At 43.2% G+C, this 23,314-nt stretch overlaps 1 protein-coding gene across 1 annotated transcript; it reads left to right on the plus strand.

Moving 5' to 3' along the window:
• The first annotated feature begins 8,599 nt into the window (after positions 1 to 8,599).
• LOC120712158 lies at positions 8,600 to 20,323 on the plus strand. Its single transcript, XM_039997871.1, has 2 exons — positions 8,600 to 9,010; positions 19,859 to 20,323. The coding sequence occupies exons 1-2, from the start codon at positions 8,669 to 8,671 to the stop codon at positions 19,886 to 19,888; spliced, it is 372 nt and encodes a 123-aa protein (XP_039853805.1). The 5' UTR covers positions 8,600 to 8,668; the 3' UTR covers positions 19,889 to 20,323.
• Positions 20,324 to 23,314: the final 2,991 nt, after the last annotated feature.

Raw genomic sequence — 23,314 nt, forward strand, 5'->3', positions numbered from 1 at the left:
GCTCCCAAGTGGCACCTCTGTATAAAATAATCCCAACAAATCAAATAGATTCACAAATACATAAAAAGAAAATTACCTACGATTGCGTTAACGATCATTGGCGAGCAAAGATCTTCATGACCATTATCTCTAAGGACAATAAATCGACTTAAATATCATTTTATTTTCTTATGTGTTCTCCTTTCGTTGCAATAACTAGAACTGAATCCAACGTGCGGCTCTGAAGATGATTTGCACATGTAATATATGTATTTTTAAATCTCTAGCAAGTAACAAGAGCGCCACGGATTTATTAGTAAGAATACTGTCATCATCAGCATGACCAAAGCAATGAGAGTGCCACTTTCTATCATTTTAATATTCATGTTTTCATGATTTGTATTTGATTTAACTATGTACCATGTGAGATCATACGCATCCATATTACTTGCTCTAGTCGCGTGCGTTGGTGACACAAGTAATGAGGTGTGTTCGGTTTATGATGATGTTAAGCCTGACCAAATATTGACCTAGGACAAAGTAAGGGCATGGAACAAATTTGGCTATAAAAGTGATTGGTTTGTGGCCAAGCTAGAATTAGGCCACTGCCAACTTTGGAGCTACAATATAGCATTTGGATTGCAATTATATGCCATTTCTTTGTCAAAAAATTATGAGTACAACATGTGGGGTCCACTCATTATTAATTTTCCAAGCATCAAAATATAGACAAAGAAGATCTTGGATTGTACATTTAATTATAGTTAATACGATGGTGGAAAAGACCATCAAATTTTCATTTTAAGATCCTATAAAAATTTTAGAGCTAAACTATGACATTTGGATTGAAGTCATGCCAATTTTTTTAAAAATTTACGAGTATATATAACAGGTGGGGTCGACTTGTCACTAATTTTCTAGTTATTGAATAGAGCCAAAAAAAATCTTGGATCATGCATTTCATTGTGGATAATAAGATGGTGAAAATTTATCATCAACAAATACACACGATCTAAGTAGATATTCTCATTTATAAACTTCTATAACCAACATTTCGAGATAAAATACGGTGTTTGGATTGCAATCATGCCAGTTCTGTTTAAAAAACTATGAGTACAACAAGTGTGGGGTCCACATCAGTAATTTTTCCAAGCATGGAAATATAGCAAAAAAATATCTTGGGCTGTACATTTAATTGTAGTTAATACGATGGCGAAAACATATCATCAATAGATCTGTGATCTAACAGATATTTTTATTTTTGACTTCTACAACCAAAATTTGGAGCCAAAACACAGCATTTGGATTGTAATCATGCCAATTTTTACCTAGTATGAGTATAATAGATGGGGTCCACTTGTTACTAATTTCCAGGCATTAAACATAGCCAAAAAAAGATATTGGATTGTACATTTAATTGTAGTTAATATGATGGTAAATCAGATCATCAACCGATATGCAATCTAGTAGATATTCCTATTTAAACTTCTACAACCCAAATTTGGAGATGTAATTTTTTTTAAATTATGAGTATAATAGGTGGGATCAACTCGTTATTAATTTCCAGGCATTGAAACATATAAAAAAAGATATTGGATTGTACATTTAATTGTAGTTAATATGGATGGTAAAACAGATCATCAACTGATATGGATTGTACATTACATTGTATTATTTAATACGTTGGTGAAAACAGATCAACAACATACATGTGATCTAAAAGATATTTTCATTTTAAACTTCTACAACCAAAATTTGGAGCTAAAAACACAACATTTGGATTGCAATCATGCCATTTTTTTTCAAATCACTCATTATTAATTTCTAGGTATTCAAACATAGCTAAAAAAGATATTGGATTATACATTTAATTGTATTTAATGCACCGGTGAAAACATATCATAACATATATGCGATCTAGAAGATATTTTTGTTTAAGCTTCTGCTATAGCCTCTACTATCTGCTCCTCAAGCAAGTGCTGGTACATACACTCTTGTGCCAGCTCTGCTCGCTGCAGCAACACCATGTCCAGCTTGACACGACCGGACCCAAAATGAGAGAAAGGACAGGGTGTGGCCAGGGGCGGAGACAGGGGGCGGATAGGGGCCTGGCCCCCCATGGTCCCCAAATTTACATTAGAAATTTAAATTTTGATTAAATTTTTATATAAATTTGTATAGTTGACCCTCCTAATAATGAAAAAAATCAACTTCCTGGCTCCGCCCTTGGGGTGTGTGTGGCCAAGCTGCAAGGCTTCAATATATATACCCCCGTCCCCCCGAGCAGCGCAGGCTATTCCTTCTCGCTCCTCCTTCCTCCAGAAGCTTCCCTCTCCTATTTCCAGAGAGAGAGAGAGAGAGAGAGAGAGAGAGAGAGAGAGAGAGAGGGATGAGGCGACCCGGGAGGAGGCGACATGCATGTGACAAGGCGACCCATGGCGGTGCCCTTTGTCAACTGTCGTCCCTTCGACAAGAGCACCTGTACGTGACCCAGCTCCACTACTATTCCTGCCGCACTCGTGATCTTGTGTGGAGATGTGCTTTTTCATTTCTGATGGTTGTAATCTTTTTGGCTTCCTATGTAGATGTGCTTTCAGATGAGGACGCACTATTCAACGCCACCGTGAATAACAACCTCGGCCGGCTTAAAGGTCCGCTTCTTCTCTTCCCCGCATCGATCTATCTCGTTCTGTAAATGTTTGACCATTGGGCAATTCATGCTCCTATATGCTCGAATCATGACAGAAATAAAAAGCTCCCTCACAGCCTGTTGCATGTGACTGAGTCAGTGGCTCCTCCTCTCCCATTCAGTACTAGCAGGGCGCGGAGCTAGAGAAGATTAGAGGGGTTGTGTCACTTCATAACATACATTAGATAGTGAAGAAAATATGATGAAAATTTAGGAGTAACAAGTGATTATGAAAATTTCCTAGGTGTGACCGCACCCAGAGATCACAACTTGGCTCCGCCCCAAGTTACCAGAACATGTAAGCATTAATTTTTTTTAGCCAACCTCTACACCAGTCCACTATATATAAAATAACTTTCTCAAAGGCTTAAAGTGACATGGCACCTCATTCCGCCAGCGGCTGACGAAATCACTAGCCATGCTCTTAGCCTACGTGCTAGGGAGTGAACGAGAAGAGTGGGCAAAATTGTCTCTTCATGAAGAGACGGCTTTAGCCAAAGATCTTTTTTAGATTCAGCAAACTTCAAGTAATGAGACTATAATTATAACTGATGGTTGCAATTAAGCTATATACAATATACAGGGTGTGCCTAACAATTCTCTAGACTGTTTCCCTTTCTTTTGTTTTATGCTGCTAGTTAAGCTATGTACAATATACAGGGTGTGTCTAATAATTATGGCAGTCTGGCACCCACAATTTTCTTCTCCCACACGAGAATAGTCGCAAAAGCCCCCGGCCTTTCTGTTTCCGCGCCCGGCTCACGCTCATCTCACCAACCCGCCCCGCTCCTCCTCCACTCCACTCCAGACCTCCAGTACTCCACCACCCTCACGATCCACAAGGACTCTTTTTTTTTTTTGAGAAGGGGCTGGATCCTGTTAATTAAAAAAGAGCCAGGCTCTTACAGACAGCACCCTGAAGGAACTACAAATTACATCCAAGTCCACAGCCTCCATCCTCCAGAGGTGACGAAGTGCATACAAGACCCTGATAACCAACAAATTTGAAACAGGTCCTTGGGTCTGGACGCCAAGCTCCAGTTCGCCGCACTACTTCCAGTTCCGGTGGAGTCAGAGAAGAAGCACGGCAGGCAGGAGGGAAGCGAGACCTCCAGCATTTTATCAGAAAAAAATACCAGCATCTCTAATTGCATCTGTTAGTTTCAGATCAAATTGCATCTATCAGTTTCAGTTCATAAGAACAACACAAGAACCTACACTGTTGGGATTGGTCTTGTGGAATTATACATGTCTTTCTTAAAAATAGCTACAAGTGTTGGTGTGCTTTCTTTTTTAATGTTAAGTTCATTTACCATTATGGGGTTTGTTTTGACAGGTTGGGCACTTATGGTTTGGCTGAATCGCAAATAGAGGGGGCTGGAAATTGTCACGTTTGATTTTTCAAGCACTAGTGTACATTTCATTCCGTACATTGAATATATTATGCTGAATTGTATCAAACTATATAATATGTTATCCCTACATGCATAATATTTTGTGCCACATCTAGATTGGTCCTTGTTTGTCCATATCAATGGCTGAATAGTATTTTCCTGTGGCTAGTTGCATGTACAGATTACTTACATTAATGCAATATTGCTAATTTGTTGTGCCTATTAACTCCTTGTACAATGTGTAGAACTCCTGTGCAATTATTGCTTGTTCGTGACTTACAAGTGGAGAAGTGCCTTTGAGCCTATCATTCAGATAAGTTTCCAATTCATTCCAAGGCATTGTAATTATTATACATTTATTCAGTTTATCAATCACTTTGAGTAGAATCATATTTTAAGCTGCATTAGAAGTTCTTGCTCCTGTTGGGATCTGTTTTTTTTTTCACTTACCTCTTTTCATAATTTGGATATCCTTGTTATTTTTAGCACGGCATTATCTTGGATGTGGCAGGCTCCAACACTTGAAGATAAACTTACCTCTTTTCATAATTTGGATATCCTTGTTATTTTTAGCACTGCATCATGTTATTCTGAAGTTTCAACTTACCTCTTTTCATAACATGGACATTGGATCATCAGGACTTGTGTAACTTTATCAAGTTGTTCGCTGTGCTGATTAATTGTATCTGCACTTAATATTTGAACTTTCCTAGAAATGAATATTCACTGTTCCATTTTGATGGTGTGTTCAGTTAACCTTGATTATTTTGTGCTAAATTTGTTGCTCATCATAACTGAATATTTGAACTAGTAGTCGGAATCAGTTCCAGAATTAGCTAGGTTCAAGATCATGGATGCTAATTTTTGTTTCTAAATCTCTCTTGTTGAAATCTGCAGGATAGTATGAGGTGTTGGCGTGGCTATGAGGAGGACTCGAGTTCTTTGCTGCTCTCATTGTGCCCGTCGCTGTGAATGACAAGGCCTCCAAGATCCCATTTGTAAGTGATTGATTCAACAATAGGGAAACAAGTGAATGCATTGTGATAAATAATGTTGTTTGAGTTGGACACTTATTCCTTTTTATTTCATTAAGATCTGACTTTTACCTATTTATTTGCATAGTAAAAAAAGATAGCATTCTGGGAAGCTCTTTTTTTTTTTGGTTAAATCTTGTTGATTTCCCCACTTGACTGATAATCTATATTCTTTTATTTAGGTTGAACAATGATGTTTAAGTGCTACTCCCTTTTCTTTCAGGCTGTGGTGCTCATTGCAGAGATGGTTATGGGACATATGCTGCTGGACTTCTGGATCAAACTATCAGATGATCCAGTAAGTAGTATTCACCAGCATGGCTCAAAGTGAAAAGTCAAGGTTTAGTTCTCATAGAATGGCATGAGGTTCATCTTATGTACTAATTCAGATTAGTAGTGTTAGGAACTACTGAAAATAAGGTAGTAGATTAGAGGCGGCGATGTATGTATGAGCACAAATGTATGGACAGATGTATGTATGTGTGATAAGAAGAGGCACTATGATGTATATATGGCCTATTTTTTTTGTCAATTTTCGTCACCTATTTTTTCTTTTTTTTTGTTTTTTTAATTCATCATAGGAGACACTGGTTAACAACCCACGTCTCCTATGTGAAGTCATAGGAGACGTGGGTTAAGAACCCGCGTCTCCTATGTGAGGGTCATTGGAGATGCGGGTTAACAACCTGCGTCTCCTATGTGAGGGGTCATTGGAGACGCGGGTTGTTAAAAACACGTCTCCAATGACCCTTCTCATAGGAGACGCGGAAAAACGCCTCCTATGACTTCACATCGGAGACGCAAATTTGGAGACGTAAATAAATCGCGTCTCCTGTGGGAGTTAACCCGCGTCTCCTATAACACTTTCTTACATAGTGAGGGGAGGGCGCCTGATCTGGTCGCCGAGACCTCATGGCACCGCCGCGGTTCCCCTCGCACCGAGCAGAAGGCACAGGAGAGGCAGGGAGGGAAGGGGAGGGCCCCATGCGCAGCCTGATCCAGCGTACCTCGGCATCGCGTCTCGCCATCCACCACCGGATATGGCCTCCCTGGCCACGCCGCCGCCGCTCACCCGCCAAATCCAGGAGGAGGAGGAGGAAAGGGAAGGGTGCCGGATCCGCCGCGTGCCAGGAGTGATAGAGGAAGGGAGAGGGAAGGGCGCCGCGCGTGCCCACCGGCGCGTGGAAGAGTAGGTAGGGAGGGCGGTGATGCATCAGAGGGAAGGAGGGAGGGAGAAGGCAGAGGCGTCCCGTTGGCGCCGTCCAAGTGAGGGAGAGAGAGGGAGTGCGGCGCTAGTTGGGAGAGAGAGGGAGTGAGAATGAGGAGTGAAAACCCTAACTCTGCTATTTATCTACTGGCCCAAATATCACGCCGATAATGGGCTGGATGGGCTTGTATTTTCTGAGACGGTTGTTATAATATGCCCGCCTCCATAAATGTATTTACCAAGGCGGTTGTGTTAAGATGACCGCCTCGGTTAATCTCTATTGTGACCGCCTCCGAGACCATTCCAAAGCACCTCGGTTAATCCAGTTTTGTAGTAGTGAGAAGAGAGAGGAGACCGGGGGCCCACTTTTGCTGGCGAAATACACTTTCTCGCCTCATTTATTAGCTCCTCAGCTTAGATCTCCTTCCACGTTGCACATACTCCCTCCGTCCAAGATTAAGTGGACGTTTAGAGTTTAAAATTTTTCTCATATTAACTGGTCACCTAGGCCTGTGCCTCAACTGATGCACGCATGGGCAGCTGGCGGACGCATTTCAAGATTTTTTTATTCGCGAGAAAAAAAAGACCCGTAGCTCAATTGCTCTCGTGCACTAGTTTCATCCGTTCCCCACCCCACCCATTCTCATCCATTCCGCACCCATCCTCCTCCATTCCCCACCCACCCATCCTCATCCGTTCCGCGCTGCCGCCGGCCTTGGCCTTGGCGCCCACAGTGGCCTGGTCCAGGCGGCGAGCTGCGTAGGCCTCCAGGTCCCTGAGCAGCCGTGGGGATCTCTGGCGGGAGCACCCCGCGTCCACCATGCTCCCACGCAGAGCAGCTGTCGCACATGAGCAGGAAGTTGCACGCAGCTGTGGGGCTCTCCGGCGGGAACAGGATGCGGCTGGACGGGATGGCGCAGCGTCCGGGAGCCACCATGCTGTGTAGTACGGCAGCACGGCGGCGAGGCTGCTACCGGACCCAAATGCAGCCTCTTCCGTGGCGGCATCTGTTGCTGCTCTGAGGCTGGTAGGTTGAGGTCAAAGACGCCGTAATCATGTGGACCATCAAAGATGATATCTCCATCTTGTAGGCCATCAGAAGCTTGTAAGTTGTGCTCAAATATATTGTAGTCATGTGGACCATCAAAATTGATATCTCCACATTGTAGGTCATCTGAAGCTAGTAAGTTGAGGTCAAATACATTGTGTTCATTTGGACTGTGAAAGTTGATAGATCCATGTTGTTGATGATCGTTCCTAACAGCAAGGACTACAACAACGAGGGACAGGGGTAGGCAATTGGATGTCCCCAACTGCAAGGACTTGTAAGAATTGAATTAAGAGAGATATTACCTGTATCAGGATCTTGTTGCTGTCCCTCACAAGCAGGAACGTTGAGATCTATGACATGCATAGCGCTGTGTTCCCCTTCATAGAGATACTGGACTTGACCTTGGAGTTGATGGACTTCATTTCCTTCTTAGAGATGAACTTGATCTTCATGAAGATGGTGGATTTCGTCTCTTTGAGGTTCTTCATTGAGGTCAGGTAAGAGCTGTCCACTTCCTTCATCTGGTGCTTTATTTAGATCTATGGCCATTGGTTGAAGAGGTACTGGATTGTAGGCTGAGGAAGGTGGAGTCGATTGATGCTGTGGAGTTTGGACCAATTGGAGCAAGTGGATGCCTCACAAGCAGGTGGAGTCTTTTGTAGTGGGAGCATTGGTGGAGAGTTAAAATTTGAATCTCCAGGCACACTGAGCGCCAAAGAGTTCCTGGAAGCGCCCAAAGAGTTCCTAGAAGTTTCTGTACTGGTCTTTGATGGCCTTTTGTACGTTGCCACGTGTTTGGTTTTTTTATTTGCATGTGCACTGTAACTTGCACATGGCTGATACATTTATAGGGGTATTATGGTAATTTTGCATGAACAGTATGATCTCTAGTTTAAACCTATACGTCCACTTAAACTCGGACGGAGGGAGTAGCAATTAGTGATGGACGGGATTCACCACTTTGCTCGGGTGATCTGGCGTTGCTTTCTGCCAGCGGTCGACGTAACCTTGCTCTTATATTATACCCAGAAAAAATGACTTTTCAGTTCAGGTTTTTCAGTTTGGTTCTGAATTTGCGGGTACGTTAACTCGAATCACGAAATTTTTTAAGCGGCCAAAATTTGGAATCCAATTGCTAAAAGCTGTGTGCATATACCGTTTGCCTCTAACAAATTCCCTTGACGGGGTTGCGGGCCTTGGCCTTTTGGCACGCGCTCCTGTTTCTCCGGCCCGGGCGCCGCCTCCTCACCAACGCAACCCGCTCCTCCACTCCACCCTCCCAGGAATCTTCCGGAGCACGGGGTTCGCGCTTCCATGGCGGACATCGAGGGGGCGGCGAGAGCTCCACCCCGGCCGGCGCCACCTCCGCCGGCGCCGAGGGCCGCGACCGCGGAGATGAAGGCGGCGGCAGCCGACGCCGTCATCTACTGCTTCGTCAGCACGATGTTCGTGGGCAGCGCCGCCAGTGCCGCCCTGGTCGTCGCGCGCTACGCCTTCGGCGGCGGCTCCACGTACGCGCACGCGGTGGTGGCCTTCGCGAGGGACGCCTCCCTGCGGGCCCTCGCCGCCGAGCTGCTCCTCTGCCCCTTCACCATCCTGCTGCTGCTCCTGCGCCTCGGCAGACGGCAACCCGAGCCTCCTGAGGAGGTGATACTGGTGCGTGATTCCAATTTCCAACCCGTTCCCCTTGTCCCTGAATAGCCGATCTAGTGATTCCCCGCAAGCATTTCTGATTGCTAGATACGCAAATTTCGTCGTGTCGCTTTCAGATTCGGGATGTGTTCGCTACTGTTCAGCTACATGGTCCAGAGCTCCCTGAAGCACGCTGCCGCCGTCAGGGCGCTGGCTACGGCCTCATACCGCTGCTACTGTTCATCGTCCTCTCGACGGCCATGCTGGTAGGCCCGCTGCTGCAAGAGCGCTCGCCTGCAAAGAGGTGCTGTGTTGAGACCGTGGGGGCGTGGGGCCTGCTGCCTTGATCACTGACATTGGGAGCTTTGGTTGCTCTGTCATGGTCATCTGTGTCTTCATTCCGTATATGTTGGTTCAGCTGAGGAATTACTAAGCCCTTTAGCTATCTATGTCCAAAAACGAGCTATAGCCGACTATAGCGGCAGCTAAGAGCTAAATTGCACATGAAAAAACTTAGCTAAATCTCTCTCAAACAGCTATAGCCGGAGATTTAAAACCTTTATGCCAAGGTGAAGTGCGGTGTTGCTCAGTTGCTGTGACACTCTAGTCCATCGATGGTGCAAGGTACCCATCCAATTTTTGTCACACTACTTCTAATTTGTTGATGTGGACGTGATCATATATATAGTCCTCTGTTTGGAGATCAATATCTTGCTAACCCACATCGTCGTAGAAGTTGAAGCTTAGGCATTGAGCCCAAGGACATATAGTGTGTCTCGTTTATCTCTTTGAGTTTTAATGCTTAGCTCCGGTCGAGAATCTGTTATTTATGCTGCTGTGAGTTCTGAGATGCCCGTGGGGCTAGGACCTTGAGATGGAAGGATCGCGGACATTGAGATTGTTTGCTGTGGAGGACAATATTGCGTGATACGCGTCGATTACGTTAATTTGATTGACGTAATGGCAAATTTGTAATTTAGGTAGTGCCACCCTATGGGTTATAAATATGTGGCACTTAGGATTGAGGGGTATGCGTTTTAGGGTTTTTGGGGGCATTTGCCACAGTAGCCGCGGATGAACAGTACCGCGCTACACTAGCCGCCGCCCCAGAATTCCTCCGGCGCGCACTCCTCTCTCCGGTCTAGCCTAGGGTTTAATTCCTAGCGAGGGATTTTTGTTGATCTCTCCAATCAAGAGAGGGAGGACGATTGGGCGGAGGCTGGATAAGGCCCAGCACCAGCGAGACGCAGCGGCTGCGCAGTAGGCCTGCTTTCAGTTGAGTTTTTGTGTCACGTTGCTTCTCTACATGAACTTGAGCTTGTGTGAATGACTGCTTAATCTAGTTTGTGCAAGCTTTTCGGTGTCTCGTTTTGATTTGCTTCCGCTACGCTTTGAGCGTGTCAAATCGTTCCTAGGGTGAACTTGTCACGAGTTGACTTGTGTCATCTTGATGATTCAACGCGAGGTGTGTTTTGGGGTGGCAATCGGGATATAGGCCTTGTTCTCTCAGAGTGAATTTTTAAAGGCTCCCATTCATCCCCCTCTGGTCGCCTGTCTCGGTCCTATAATTGGCATCAGAGCCGGTTAAGGTTTTCTAATACCTAATCTGTTGTGAAATCCACTTGTGGCGATCATGACTTCGTCTTCACATCCACCTGCTTTTGATGGAACCGATTACCCGTACTGGAAGGCTCGTATGAGTGCCTTTCTCAAGGGGAAAGGGATTGCGATTTGGAATATTACAATTGATACGACTTATGTGATTCCAGATGAACCCTCAAATGCAGCTCACGCTACAAAATATGAAAACAATAACAAAGCTGTAGATTTTCTCTTTGCTGCTTTGAGCAAATCTGAATTTGATCGTGTTTCTGACAAACAAGTTGCTCATGAGATTTGGTCTACTCTACAAAATTTTCATGAGGGCACCAACGCAGTGAAGATCCGGTTATTTGAAACTTACATGCACAAATATGATAATTTTATGCAATCGCTTGGTGAGTCTATCGAAAATCTTTTCGCTCGATTTTTTAGTCTTGTCAACAAGATGAAAGCCAACATAACGGTTATGCCGTATGATGATCATGCAAGGGCTCTCAAATTGTTGCATGCACTCGACTTGGATGTTTGGGGCACAAAAGTGGAAGCGATCGTTGAGTCTGCTAATTATGAGACTATTACAATTGATGAGCTTTTCAGTAAGCTTAAATCCAAAGAGATCGACATCCAATTTCGAAAAAAGCTTAACAATCCCACAGCTGGTTCTTCTTCAAATATTCCAATGGCTTTGGTTTCTGGGAGTACTAACACTAACGCTAATCTTTCATCTACTCCTAGTTTTGCTTTGTCCTCCTTGTGCCATATTGCAGATGATGAGTTGGAGGTACTTGATGATGATCAGCTTGTTTTGCTCACCAACAAGTTCAAGCGGGTATATGAAAACAGGTGAAATAGAAGACGTTCAGAAGGATGCTTCAACTGTGGTGACCATGGACACTTCATTGCTGATTGTCCAAGCAAGGTGAAGGCACCGGAGCATGGCAACAGCTACAGGTGCCAGGAACAATCAAGGGACAGGAAGAACAAGAGTGATAGGCGTGGGAGAAAGAAGGGACAACAGAAGTTTACTGACAAGCAAATCAAGAAGGCTGCACCTGTTCTCTTTTCTTCGCTGGGTAGCTTTGATTCAGATGCCTCCTACAACTCTAGTGATTCAGAGTCCCAAGATGAGAAGCCCCAAAAGACCAATGATAGAGGACTCTGTTTTCTTGCTGACATCAAGGGAGGCATGTGCACTATGGCTTTAAATGAGGGTGATGCATATGACTGCAGCAACGACTCCTCTGATAATGAGGTACAAAATTCTGCTAAAGAAGAAATTGAAGAGTTGACTAAACTTGTTGATAAACAAAATAAAATTCTAGCAAGACTTAAGGCTGATCATGATAGAATATATGCTGAATTAAAAACACTAAAAGATGATACACCTGCTGTTGTAGAATGTGAAGAATGTTCTGTTCATATGGTTTCTATTTCTGAATTGCAATCTAAGCATGCTGTTTTAGTTGATAAATTTGATAGTGCTAAGATTGAATTGGACGAACTTCGCTCTTGCTCTGCTTTACTTGGTGCTTGTGCTACTTGTCCAATTTTGCAAACTGAGTTGAATGTTGCTAAATGCCATATTGTTCAGTTGGAAAAACATACTTGTCCTGTTTTACCTGAGTGTTTGACTTGTCCTACTTTTGTTGCTGAAATTTCCATCTTAAAGAAGGACAATGCTGCTTTAGAAGAAGAAAACACTCATTTGAGAACAATCCTTGGTTGGTGTTCTGTGCGTGAGCCCCAGATTGGTATGACTATTGCACAAATTAAAAGGGGTGAACATTTTGGTGTTGGTTATGATTTGAAGCGTACTTTTGGTAAAAAGAATGCAGGTGGTGAGAACAATGGGCCTACTCCCAGAACAGTGAGAAGAGTCCACCGGTCTCATCTGAAGGTTTCGTGGTAGAACCTCCCAAGTTTGTTCCTAAAAAGCAGGTTTGGAGGGTTAAACCCAAACACTTCAAAAGCCTGAATAACACATGGCCACCAACTTGTGAACTTTTGGATAACCTTAAGCCTGATTTTTCTGATTCTACTTCTAAGGCTAAGGTTGTCGTTGCTCCTACTCAAAATATTTACCATTGCGATTTTTGTGATCGTGATGGTCATTTGGCGGAGTTTTGCTTCCGTAGGAAGCGTGCTGAACGACGTGATCGGTACCCTGCACGTGGTGCCTATGATCGTGGTGACTCTAGACGTGCGCTAGTTGTTCGTTTTTCTGGTTTTCGCTCACGTAATAGTGCCCCTGCATCATATAGGAATGACACGCCACATTTTCGCCCTCGTGGGCATCGTCGTTCTTTCGAGAGATTTGATTTTGCTAATGCTTCTTTTGAGCAAATGGCTCAGCACTGGTTTTCATTGCATTATCCTAACCCCAGTGTTGAGTCATTAGCTCACTCTCGTGTTCGTTATTGATTGTAGGATGGAGGCGAGGAGAACATATGGATAATGGACTCTGGTTGTTCGCGTCACATGACCGGAGATGATAGATGGTTCTCCAGCATCACCCCCGCGAGCGGTAAAGAATACATTACATTCGGGGACAATAGTAAAGGAAAAGTGATGGCGCATGGCTGTATCAAGGTAACCGATAAATTCATGCTAAAGGACGTCGCGAAGGTACGGAACTTACATTATAACTTGCTTTTTGTCTCACAACTTCTTGATGATGGTTTTGAAGTGCGTTTTAAGAAAGGTAATTCGCGAGTTCTAGATTCTGTCGGTAACCTTGTTTGTCAAATCTCTCCCTTTGAACGAATTTTCATAGTTGATTTCTCTAAATCTTTTGGACAAGCTCGTTGTTTGGTTGCTCATGGTTCTCTCCCCATTTGGAAGTGGCACCGTAGTTTGGGTCACTTGAGCTTTGATTTACTATGCCGTTTGAGTTCAATGGGTTTGATAGATGGCTTACCGAAACTCAAGTTTGAGAAAGATTTGGTTTGTGCTCCTTGCAAACATAGCAAAATGATTGCGGCTTCTCATGCACCTGTGACTCAGGACGACCGGGTAAGTTGTTACATATGCACACTGTAGGTCCAGCCTGTGTTTGTTCTGCTGGTGGGAAGTGGTATGTGCTCGTCATTGTGGATGATTTTGCTCGTTATTCATGGGTGTTCTTTTTGGAATCCAAGGATGAGGCTTTTCAATTTATTCATGATCTTGTTCTAAAGCAGAAAAATGAGTTATCCAATAATGTCGTTAGAGCAATTCGCAATGATAATGGCACAGAATTCAAGAATGCTCGAATGAAAGCTTTTTGTTCAGAACAGGGTCTTGATCATCAGTTTTCCTCACTGTATGTCCCCCCTCAGAATGGTGTTGTTGAAAGGAAAAATCGCACGCTTGTTGAGATGGCTAGGACAATGCTTGATGAACATAAAACCCCTAGACGTTTTTGGGCTGAGGCGATCAATACCGCTTGCTATGTTGCTAATCGTATTTTTCTGAGAGCTTTTCTGGGGAAAACATCTTATGAGTTGAGATATGGTCGTTGTCCAAAAGTTTCTCATTTTTGCGTATTTGGTTGTAAATGCTTTATTCTAAAAAAAGGGAATTTGGACAAATTTGAATCACGTTCTTCTGATGGGTTGTTCTTGGGGTATGCTTTACAAGGGCGAGCTTACCGGGTTCTTAATCTTGATACTAATCGCATCGAGGAGACATGTGAGGTCACCTTCGACGAGACGATGCCTTGTTTCTCTTCTGCTTTTGAGTGTGCAGATGATGATGAGATTGGACAAAGCATTTTTGAAGATGAGGTTGATGGACTTGATGATGATGATGATGCAACAGAGGATCCAGCTGTGCTCGAGGCAACTCCCATTCAGACGCCTAGCAGCACGATAGACGATGGGCCTTCGGAGCTTTTCACCTCCACAGCAGATCCTGCAGCTATACCTACTTTTGATCATGAACCGGCTACAATTGAGGGGGAGGCAACTTCTGTTAGAACAGCACCTCGACATATTCAGCGTTGCCATCCACCTCAAAAAATGATAGGTAACTTGAATGAGCGCACGACAAGGTATAAATCTAGAAATCAATGTGTCCTTGCGCATTCTGCATTTGTTGCCTCTTTTGAACCCCGTGATGTTGGACATGCGCTGTCTGATTCTAATTGGGTCAATGCCATGCATGAGGAGTTAGAAAATTTTGAACGGAATCAGGTTTGGGTTTTGGTTGATCCACCTTCTTCTTGCAAACCAATTGGTACTAAATGGGTTTTTAAGAACAAACAAGGGCAAGATGGTCTTGTTGTCAGAAATAAAGCCAGATTGGTGGCTCAAGGCTTCTGTCAAAAGGAGGGTATTGATTATGGTGAAACTTTTGCTCCTGTTGCTCGTTTAGAAGCTATTCGCATTTTGCTTGCTTTTGCTGCTTCACGTGGTTTTAAGCTTTTATCAAATGGACATGAAGAGTGCCTTTTTGAATGGGTATATATAAGAGGAAGTTTATGTTAAACAACCCCTGGTTTTGAATATCCTAAATTTCCTGATCGTGTTTTCAAGTTACAAAAGGCTTTATATGGGTTGAAGCAAGCACCTCATGCTTGGTATGCTAGATTGAAAACTTTTCTACTTGAAAATGGGTTCAAAATGGGTTCTGTTGATAAAACTTTATTTCTCCTCAGACAAGGCAATGATTCTCTAATAGTTCAGATATACATGGATGATATCATTTTCGGTGGTTCGTCTCATTCTCTTGTTGCTAAGTTTGCAGAATCAATGAGTAAGGAATTTGAGATGTCTATGATGGATGAGTTGACCTTTTTCCTAGGATTGCAAATTAAACAAACACAGGAAGGGACATTTGTACATCAGGGAAAATATACAATGGATGTCCTGAAGAAGTTCGACATGGCTGATGGAAAGCCAATTTCGACGCCCATTCCGACTAGCGTAGTTTTGGATGCTGATGAAGATGGAGAATCCGTGGATCAGAAGGAATATAGAAGCAGGATTGGGTCGCTTTTATACTTGACTGCGACGAGACCGGATATACCCTTTGCTGTGTGTCTGTGCGCTCGTTTTCAGACGTCTCCCAGGACCTCTCACTGTCAGGCGGTGAAGCGCATAATGAGGTACCTTCGTTTCACTCCTGAATTTGGCCTTTGGTACTCTGCTTCTTCGACGTTCAGTTTGTGTGGTTATTCGGATGCTGATTTTGCTGGGTGTCGTTTGGATAGAAAATCTACATCGGGTACTTGCCAGTTTTTGGGTTCTTCTCTTGTTTCTTGGTCCTCTAGAAAACAATCCAATGTTGCTCAATCTACTACAGAGGCCGAGTATGTTGCTGCTGCTAGTTGTTGTTCTCAGCTTTTATATGGATGAGAGCTACCCTTCGCTATTTTGGTTTGTCGTTTTCTCATGTTCCTCTCTTGTGTGATAGCACCAGTGCCATCAGTGTTGCTAAGAATCCTGTTCTGCATTCTAAAACGAAACATATTGATGTTCGTTATCATTTTCTAAGAGATCATGTTGAAAAGGGTGATATTGAGCTTAAGCATGTTGATACTAGTCAGTAGTTGGCTGATATTTTAACTAAACCACTCGATCAAACCACGTTTGCACGTTTACGTGGTGAGTTTGGTGTGTGTTATCCTTTCTAGTATCAATGTTTTTGTCACTTCGGTTACATATGCCTTATACTTGTTTCAGCTAATTTGTGATAAATGCCTTTGGAGAGGTTGTGATGCTTTGCGTGACCATATTTTGTTTTGAAAACAGCACACAGATACTTCATGATTTTATCAGGCTTGTTTACATGTTCTTGCTCTAGTATCTGGTTGAATACTCGACATATATCTTGCTCATAGTTCGGTTTTGGCTCCTTTCAATGGGTCAAAGACCGGTTCGTCACTGTGAATGTAGCTTCTTTTGGGCCTATGAAAGAACAAATGTTCTTTGTGTCGCAAAGACACACATGAACCGGGCACTCTATAGTCCAGGGGCTGTCAAAAGATCCCAGATCAGTAGGGACACCAAAAGAAAAATGGGTTCAGTATTCAGCATATAACATTGGGATATATATATATATATATATATATATATATATATATATATATGATGCTGAGATTTGGGTTTGTATATACAGACTTGTGCTTTAGGCATGGCAGCCTAAGTTGGTTACACACAGCTTGCCCCAGTCGCAGGTGTTGTGTGTGCCACGGGTTTGTCTTTCATGGCATAGACCTGATTCAAGCATTTGCAGTGAACTTTGATTGGAAGCTTTGTTACCCGTCGTGTGAGCTTGCTATATGTCTTGTCTTCAGCTTGGTACTGGCTTTGAATTTGTTTGCATGGTCTGACTAATTGGTTTTCAAAAGGTTCTAATTTAAATTTCTATGGTCATTGCATTGTGTTACTGCTTTTCTGAACGGCTGGTATTGCTGGTTCGCTGTTATAAGTATTTGATATATGTCTCTGAAGCTTCTATCTGTGCTTCCAATCAAATTCATTTTGCTGATGGAGTGCTTTGTCAACAAGGGGGAGAATGAGTGACACAAATTCATTTTGCTGGGGGAGTTAATTTTTCTTGCTGAGATTGTGCTTTTGAAATGATGTTGCTGAGTCTGAGGTTGAGTTTGAGCATTTTGACAGGGGGAGTTTGTCAGCTTTGGAGCTTTTCAGTTACTCTTGTATTTGTCTTGACTGTGTCTAGCCTAGCTTTTGTTATTGCTAGCCATGTCTTTGGGGATCAAGATTGTTAGATTGTTTTCCTTCCTTTCTTCTTTTACTCTATTTTTGTTTGAATAAATTTGTGTGGTGTGGTGTTTTCAATGCACTCATCAAGGGGGAGATTGAGATGCCCGTGGGGCTAGGATCTTGTGATGAGTGATTGAACAACACGGTGTGCGTGTGACGTTTCTCTTGGTTGGTGTCATTGCAGGTGATAGGTGGAGACTGAACATGCGGCGACGTGTGAAGAACGAAGATATGATGCCACGCCGATGGACTGAGAGCGGTGAAGGGTGGATCAAGACTTGCATTCGAGGGATTTGAGATCGTGTGGTGTATGTCTACTGTACCTGACGACACAACGAGAGAACGTTGGTGGATGGTTTCTTGGTTAAGCCACAAAACCAAGATCTCGGACGTTCGTTGCGGCGGACGTGGCCGAAGACAGGGACAATTGTCGATCGCGAGAAGATTTCGAATCGTCGTGCGGTGAGATCACGGGACGCCACGGTGCTAGATGGAAGGATCGCAGAAATCGAGATTATTTGCTGTGGAGGACAATATTGCGTGATACGCGCCGATTACGTTAATTTGATTGACGTAATGACAAATTTGTAATTTAGTTAGTGCCACCCTATGGGTTATAAATATGTGGCACCTAGGATTGAGGGGTATGCGTTTTAGGGTTTTTGGGGGCGTTTGCCACAGTAGCCGCGGATGAACAGTACCTCGCTACACTAGCCGCCGCCCCAGAATTCCTCCGGAGCGCACTCCTCTCTCCGGTCTAGCCTAGGGTTTAATTCCTAGCGAGGGATTTTTGTTGATCTCTCCAATCAAGAGATGGAGGACGATTGGGCGGAGGCTAGATAAGGCCCAGCACCAGCGAGACGCAGCGGCTGCGCAGCAGGCCTGCTTTCAGTTGAGTTTTTGTGTCACGTTGCTTCTCTACATGAACTTGAGCTTGTGTGAATGACTGCTTAATCTAGTTTGTGCAAGCTTTTCGGTGTCTCGTTTTGATTTGCTTCCGCTACGCTTTGAGTGTGTCAAATCGTTCCTAGGGTGAACTTGTCACGAGTTGACTTGTGTCATCTTGACGATTCAACGCGAGGTGCGTTTTGGGGTGGCAATCGGGATATAGGCCTTGTTCTCTCGGAGTGAATTTTTAAAGGCTCCCATTCACCCCCCCTCTGGTCGCCTGTCTCGGTCCTACAAATTCTAAGTTAGTCATGGCAATAACAGTACAACACACAATTTTCAGTTACTTCTGGGATTTCCAAGTGAACACCATGAGATAAATTCTGATTTCTGAGATAATGACTCTACCCTCTACCCTCTAGGTGAACACAGTTAGAAATTTGGATTTCAGTTTTAAGTACATGCCTCTACCCTCTAGGAATTGTTTTAGACTACCCTCTAGGATATAATTACTTATGCCATTCCGTAAAACTAAGTTTAAATTTGCTAAGAGACTGACATATGTTTATGTACTTGGTTCTACATTTGATTCTTTAGCTAGCTTCCTGTTTTTATGCTGTGATATTTCGAATTTCAATTCTGTTCAGAACATTTAAGATTGTATTTATTGATCACTCAGTGCCTATGCTGTGGTCGCTTACTTTTACTCCAACCTTGTTTAAAGTGGTCTGTAAGATTGTAATTGTTGATTATTTCTAGTGAGTGCTTTTTCACCTTTTATTGACCCTTCTTTGCAGTTTACATTACGTTGGTGGATGCTTATAAATCTTATCTACTAGTCTCAACCAGTGAGAAATTGGTGTAAAAGTAACTCAATAAGATTATCCTAACGTTTGTCGAGCAGGATGGAATTGTAGTTAATAAGTTATATCATTTAGCATCTATTAGCTAAGGTTTGGCTTTTGGTGGATGAGAGAACTTGGGATCAAATTTTATTTAATATATATATTTGCTCTATCCAACTGTTTGTTGGTTTAGTTTTGTTAGAAATGGCATATATAATTAAGATGTGGACATTATTTATCATCAGCTGCAGTAGCAAACATTCTTTGATGTTAATATTTTCTTAAATAAATCTCTCTTGATCCAGTTTGGTAGTCATCTAGATTATAAACTTGAGATCAGAATGGACAGATGAGGCAGTTCACAGATAAAGTTGGCACCAATATGCTATTCTATGGAGCGCTTGTGAAATTTCTTCTAGAGTCCATTTGTTCAGATAGTGTGAAAATTTTTATATGCAAGTGCAACTGTCTCTGTATTGCAATATGCTGTTCTAATATAATGGATTGCTTCATCAATCATCACTAGCCAATTCTGGTGTCTAATGCTCACTCAATTCATCGGTGTATGTATACTGTCTTGATGATATTGGTAAATGTCTATCGAGTTACCGTCTTGTGTTTTGTAGCTACTTTGGATTTCAGATTTGATAGTGAGTAATTTTGGTCGATTTTTGGAACATGACTTGTTTCTTCCATTTCATTCTAGACTTTTTGATGATATGTACTGCTATGATGGGTATCTTGCTGCCTTACTGTTGTGCTCTGTTATAGTATAGTCAATTTCCTTTGAGTAAAGTGATATTTACTAGTACTTGTTATAATTCCAGGTATGGAACCGTGGCATTTTGGTGGAGTAGAAGATCTAACTTCTGTTTGTCTTCTGTGTTAGAGGAGACTTAATTTCTGCAACCACAAGTTATCTGAATTATGAGGTGTGATTGTACATAACCTTTCAGGACATGTGAGGCTACTTCCAGGTTTCATCGCACAGTTCCCTATTCCGAAATCATTATGGTCTTATGGACATGCCAGGGATATACTAAACTTATGACAATTTTTAGTCTTGGCGCAAGAATGGAAAGTGCAGTATCAATTCTGTGTATCACTTTTGTTACACAGTCAGCAGGCCAGCATTCTGCTACTGATTGATACTACAACCGATTAAGCATGTACTTCTGCTAATCTTCTTAAGATGATACGCACTCGATTGCTTTCTGATGTTGTAGCTGTCTTTTCATGTAAGTCTTCTCTGCCTATCATTTAATCCTGCAACCATGGGCTACTGCTGGCTAGCTTGGCCGCTCTGGTCATGTCCGTCCCGGGTCGTCGTGTCAACCGCCATACGTACGCTTCAGTGCTGGCGCTAGGATTTTGGAGGCCCTCCGGCAAACTCGTCGCAACTGCCCCTCTAAAAGCTGACCGCACCGTGAGACCGTGAGAAGCCGCCAATGCGTGATCGCAATGCGGATGTTGAGACCGCGATGATTTGGCTTCCACAGCTCCGCTGCCCTCCGACGACAGTTCGGCGGACTTTTAGTCGTTGGGCTGGGCTGTACAATGTAGCTATGTACACTACTAGAAAACGGGCCTTGGACACCAGCTGAGAAGGGCCAAAGGCACCGGTTTCCTAACCGGTGCCCCGCAACTGCGACCATTGGCCTCGACTTAAGACACCGGGTTTTTCAACCGGTGCCTTAGGCTTCCATTGGTACCGGTTGTAAATACCAGCCGGTACCAAAGAGGCTGCCACGCTGACGTAAGGTGGCAGCCCCTTTGGTACCGGTTGGTATTTCCAACCGGTACCAATGACTTTTTCCCTTTTTTTTCCCCAAATCCAGTTTTGTTTGTTATATTTATTATTGTTTATTCTTTTATAATTGCTAAACGCACTCAAGCTCTATAGTACTCTACGTTCATTGGTCGTTCGTGTTCGTTTTCAGAGAATATTTGAAACTAACTAAAAGTGAAATGCGAGCATATAATTAAGCTAATTAGAAGAACTAATATATTTACAAATTTACAAACATCAAGGCATAATGTTTAAAAATATTTACAAATGTACAAGTCATGTTAGCTGTCCAACTACTAGTCCCCTCAGGATGTCGATGGAAGTCCTCTATAGATGTGACCGTCGTGGTAGAACTCGCCTCTAAGATCCAAGATCTCGTTCAAAATGAATCCGGCGAGCTGCTCGCACATGGCGTTGATCCGATCAGTAGAGTAACATTCATCCCCCATTTGAGACATCTATAATTTAGGAAAAAAGCATTAACATTATGCGCGTTAGTACAATTATGAAAATATACTAGTGAACGGTTTAGACGTCCTCTCGTTTCTTCATCAGTAGCCTTCCCGCATGGAGTCATGATGTGCAAGTAGTCGCATACGTAGTACCCGCACCAATCAGTTCTTTGTTGTTGTCTCGCACACTTAAGGAGAAACAAATAAATTACTCAATTTAGAACAATTTGGGATTATATACTTAACTAGACAAATCTTTATGAATGAACATACCGGATAATCCATGTTAACGTTCAGTTCGGGCCTCCATTGACCACGTCCTTTGTTATTTTTCACAATTTTTTTCCAAACCCTGTGCTCAAAGTTAAGTTTGATATTCATGAATTGTTATTAACAGAAAAAGAATTTGATTGTGCAAACTGAACTTACCTGTTCAAGGGGTCTATGATATGTTGGATTGCGGACTTTGGATTTCTCATTGAGTCAAAGACTATAAGATTGCCAGTCTCTACGGATAGTATGAGTAAAATCCAATGATAACTGCAGATATAGATAGGATATATACATAAATGTATTAGACAACTTAGTATTTATTTAGTAATATAACAGAGGTTTGAGTCGATCAAGGCTTACCCAAAGTTGTATGGTATGAATATATATGATTTGTAACTTTGCCTAGTCAACGAATCGTACATGTTTTGGCACGTTTCCTTGTAACTTTCGTTGATCAATTTCTGGTTGACTAGCAAAGGAGACATGAAGCCGATTTGATGGTGCCATCCATGTTTTTGGCTTCTTTGGGTCTCCTATCTAAATGATGCAATAGAAATTTTATAATGCACACATATAATTATGTTCTTGTTAACAAAAAGTATTAATGTAGAGGTAAGTGATACTTTCAAAACCCAAATAGTAATGACAGAGGCGTCGAGGGCTTGTCGATGGTAAATGTGATATAAATTTTGGAAGTACACCCAGAAGTCGTCCTCCCCGCAGAAGAAATCATGGTCACGATACTTGACTCCAAACATTTTCCCTTCGTCTTTCGCCATTCGCAGGTACCATCTATGCAAATTGAACATCTGCGTGCCTAGACTTTTCTCCTCTTCCTCAGTGACAAAAGGTTTTCCATGCTGGAATGGAGTAATAGTGCGAGCGACAGGGATTTTTGCCTCCACATGCCCCGTTGCCTCCTCTAGCGTTAATCCAGTTTCAGAAAGAAATATTGCGGCCTGTAGGTCCGGCTGGAGTTGTATGTCCGTCGGGTGTAGGAGTGGCAACCCTGGCACCCGGAGGGGCTCGAGTTCTTTTTGTTGTGTGCCAAGCTGAGGAATGGTCTTGCCACATTTTTTTTCAGATTTCTCACCTTGTGTGCCTTTGTCAGAGTATGATCATAGTCCGAGGGTAAACTTTTCGGTTTTGGTGGGTTGTCTAGGTTTGCGAGAAGCTTTTTCCCTAGTTCTAGAGGTACCTTTTCCCTCGGTGGGGGGACTTTAGGCTTCAATTGTTCTTTTATATATCGAGCAGTCTCCTCTTCCAACTCCTCAGCGGTTTTCTCGTAGGTTAATTGTCTTTCGACCGTTTTCTGCTTCTTCTTTGAGGGTCCAGCCGCTGGGAGGGATGCTGTCTTTTTCTTTCCCTTTTCTGGTGCAGGAGGAGTTGGAGTACTCGTGGCCCTTTGCGCCAGCGGAGACGGTGGTGAAGGAGGTGGCAGTGGGGACGGCGGTGAGGTAGGCCGCGGAGACGGGTGATCAGTCTGCACGGGAGCCGTTGTGCTTGCAGTAAGTTTGATGTCGGCCTTGTGCCATAGAACGACCCCGTGCAGTGCGTCTCCCAATCTCTTCTCTCCATCCCCTCCAACGAAGTCGAGCTCAAGATCCTCATTATTTCCAACTATCTGCTCGACTGTGACGGAGGTGTAGCCAGGGGGTATCGGCCTTCCATGAATTGTAGTAGAAGGATTCAGGGGCAGAGCTGACCCGTATGCGACATGAATGGATATATTTCTCGCTCGCACATGAAGCTCGCACGGTGTCGGCATG

This window comes from Panicum virgatum, chromosome 6K, assembly GCF_016808335.1.
Source record: "Panicum virgatum strain AP13 chromosome 6K, P.virgatum_v5, whole genome shotgun sequence".
NCBI lineage: Eukaryota > Viridiplantae > Streptophyta > Magnoliopsida > Poales > Poaceae > Panicum > Panicum virgatum.

Excerpts from the sequence above, each read along its gene's own strand:
- LOC120712158 (XM_039997871.1), top strand. The coding sequence starts at position 8,669 with ATGGCGGACATCGAGGGGGCGGCGAGAGCTCCACCCCGGCCGGCGCCA. Across the intron at positions 9,011-19,858 it reads CTCCTGAGGAGGTGATACTG|GTATGGAACCGTGGCATTTT; the intron begins GTGCGTGATTCC and ends TTATAATTCCAG.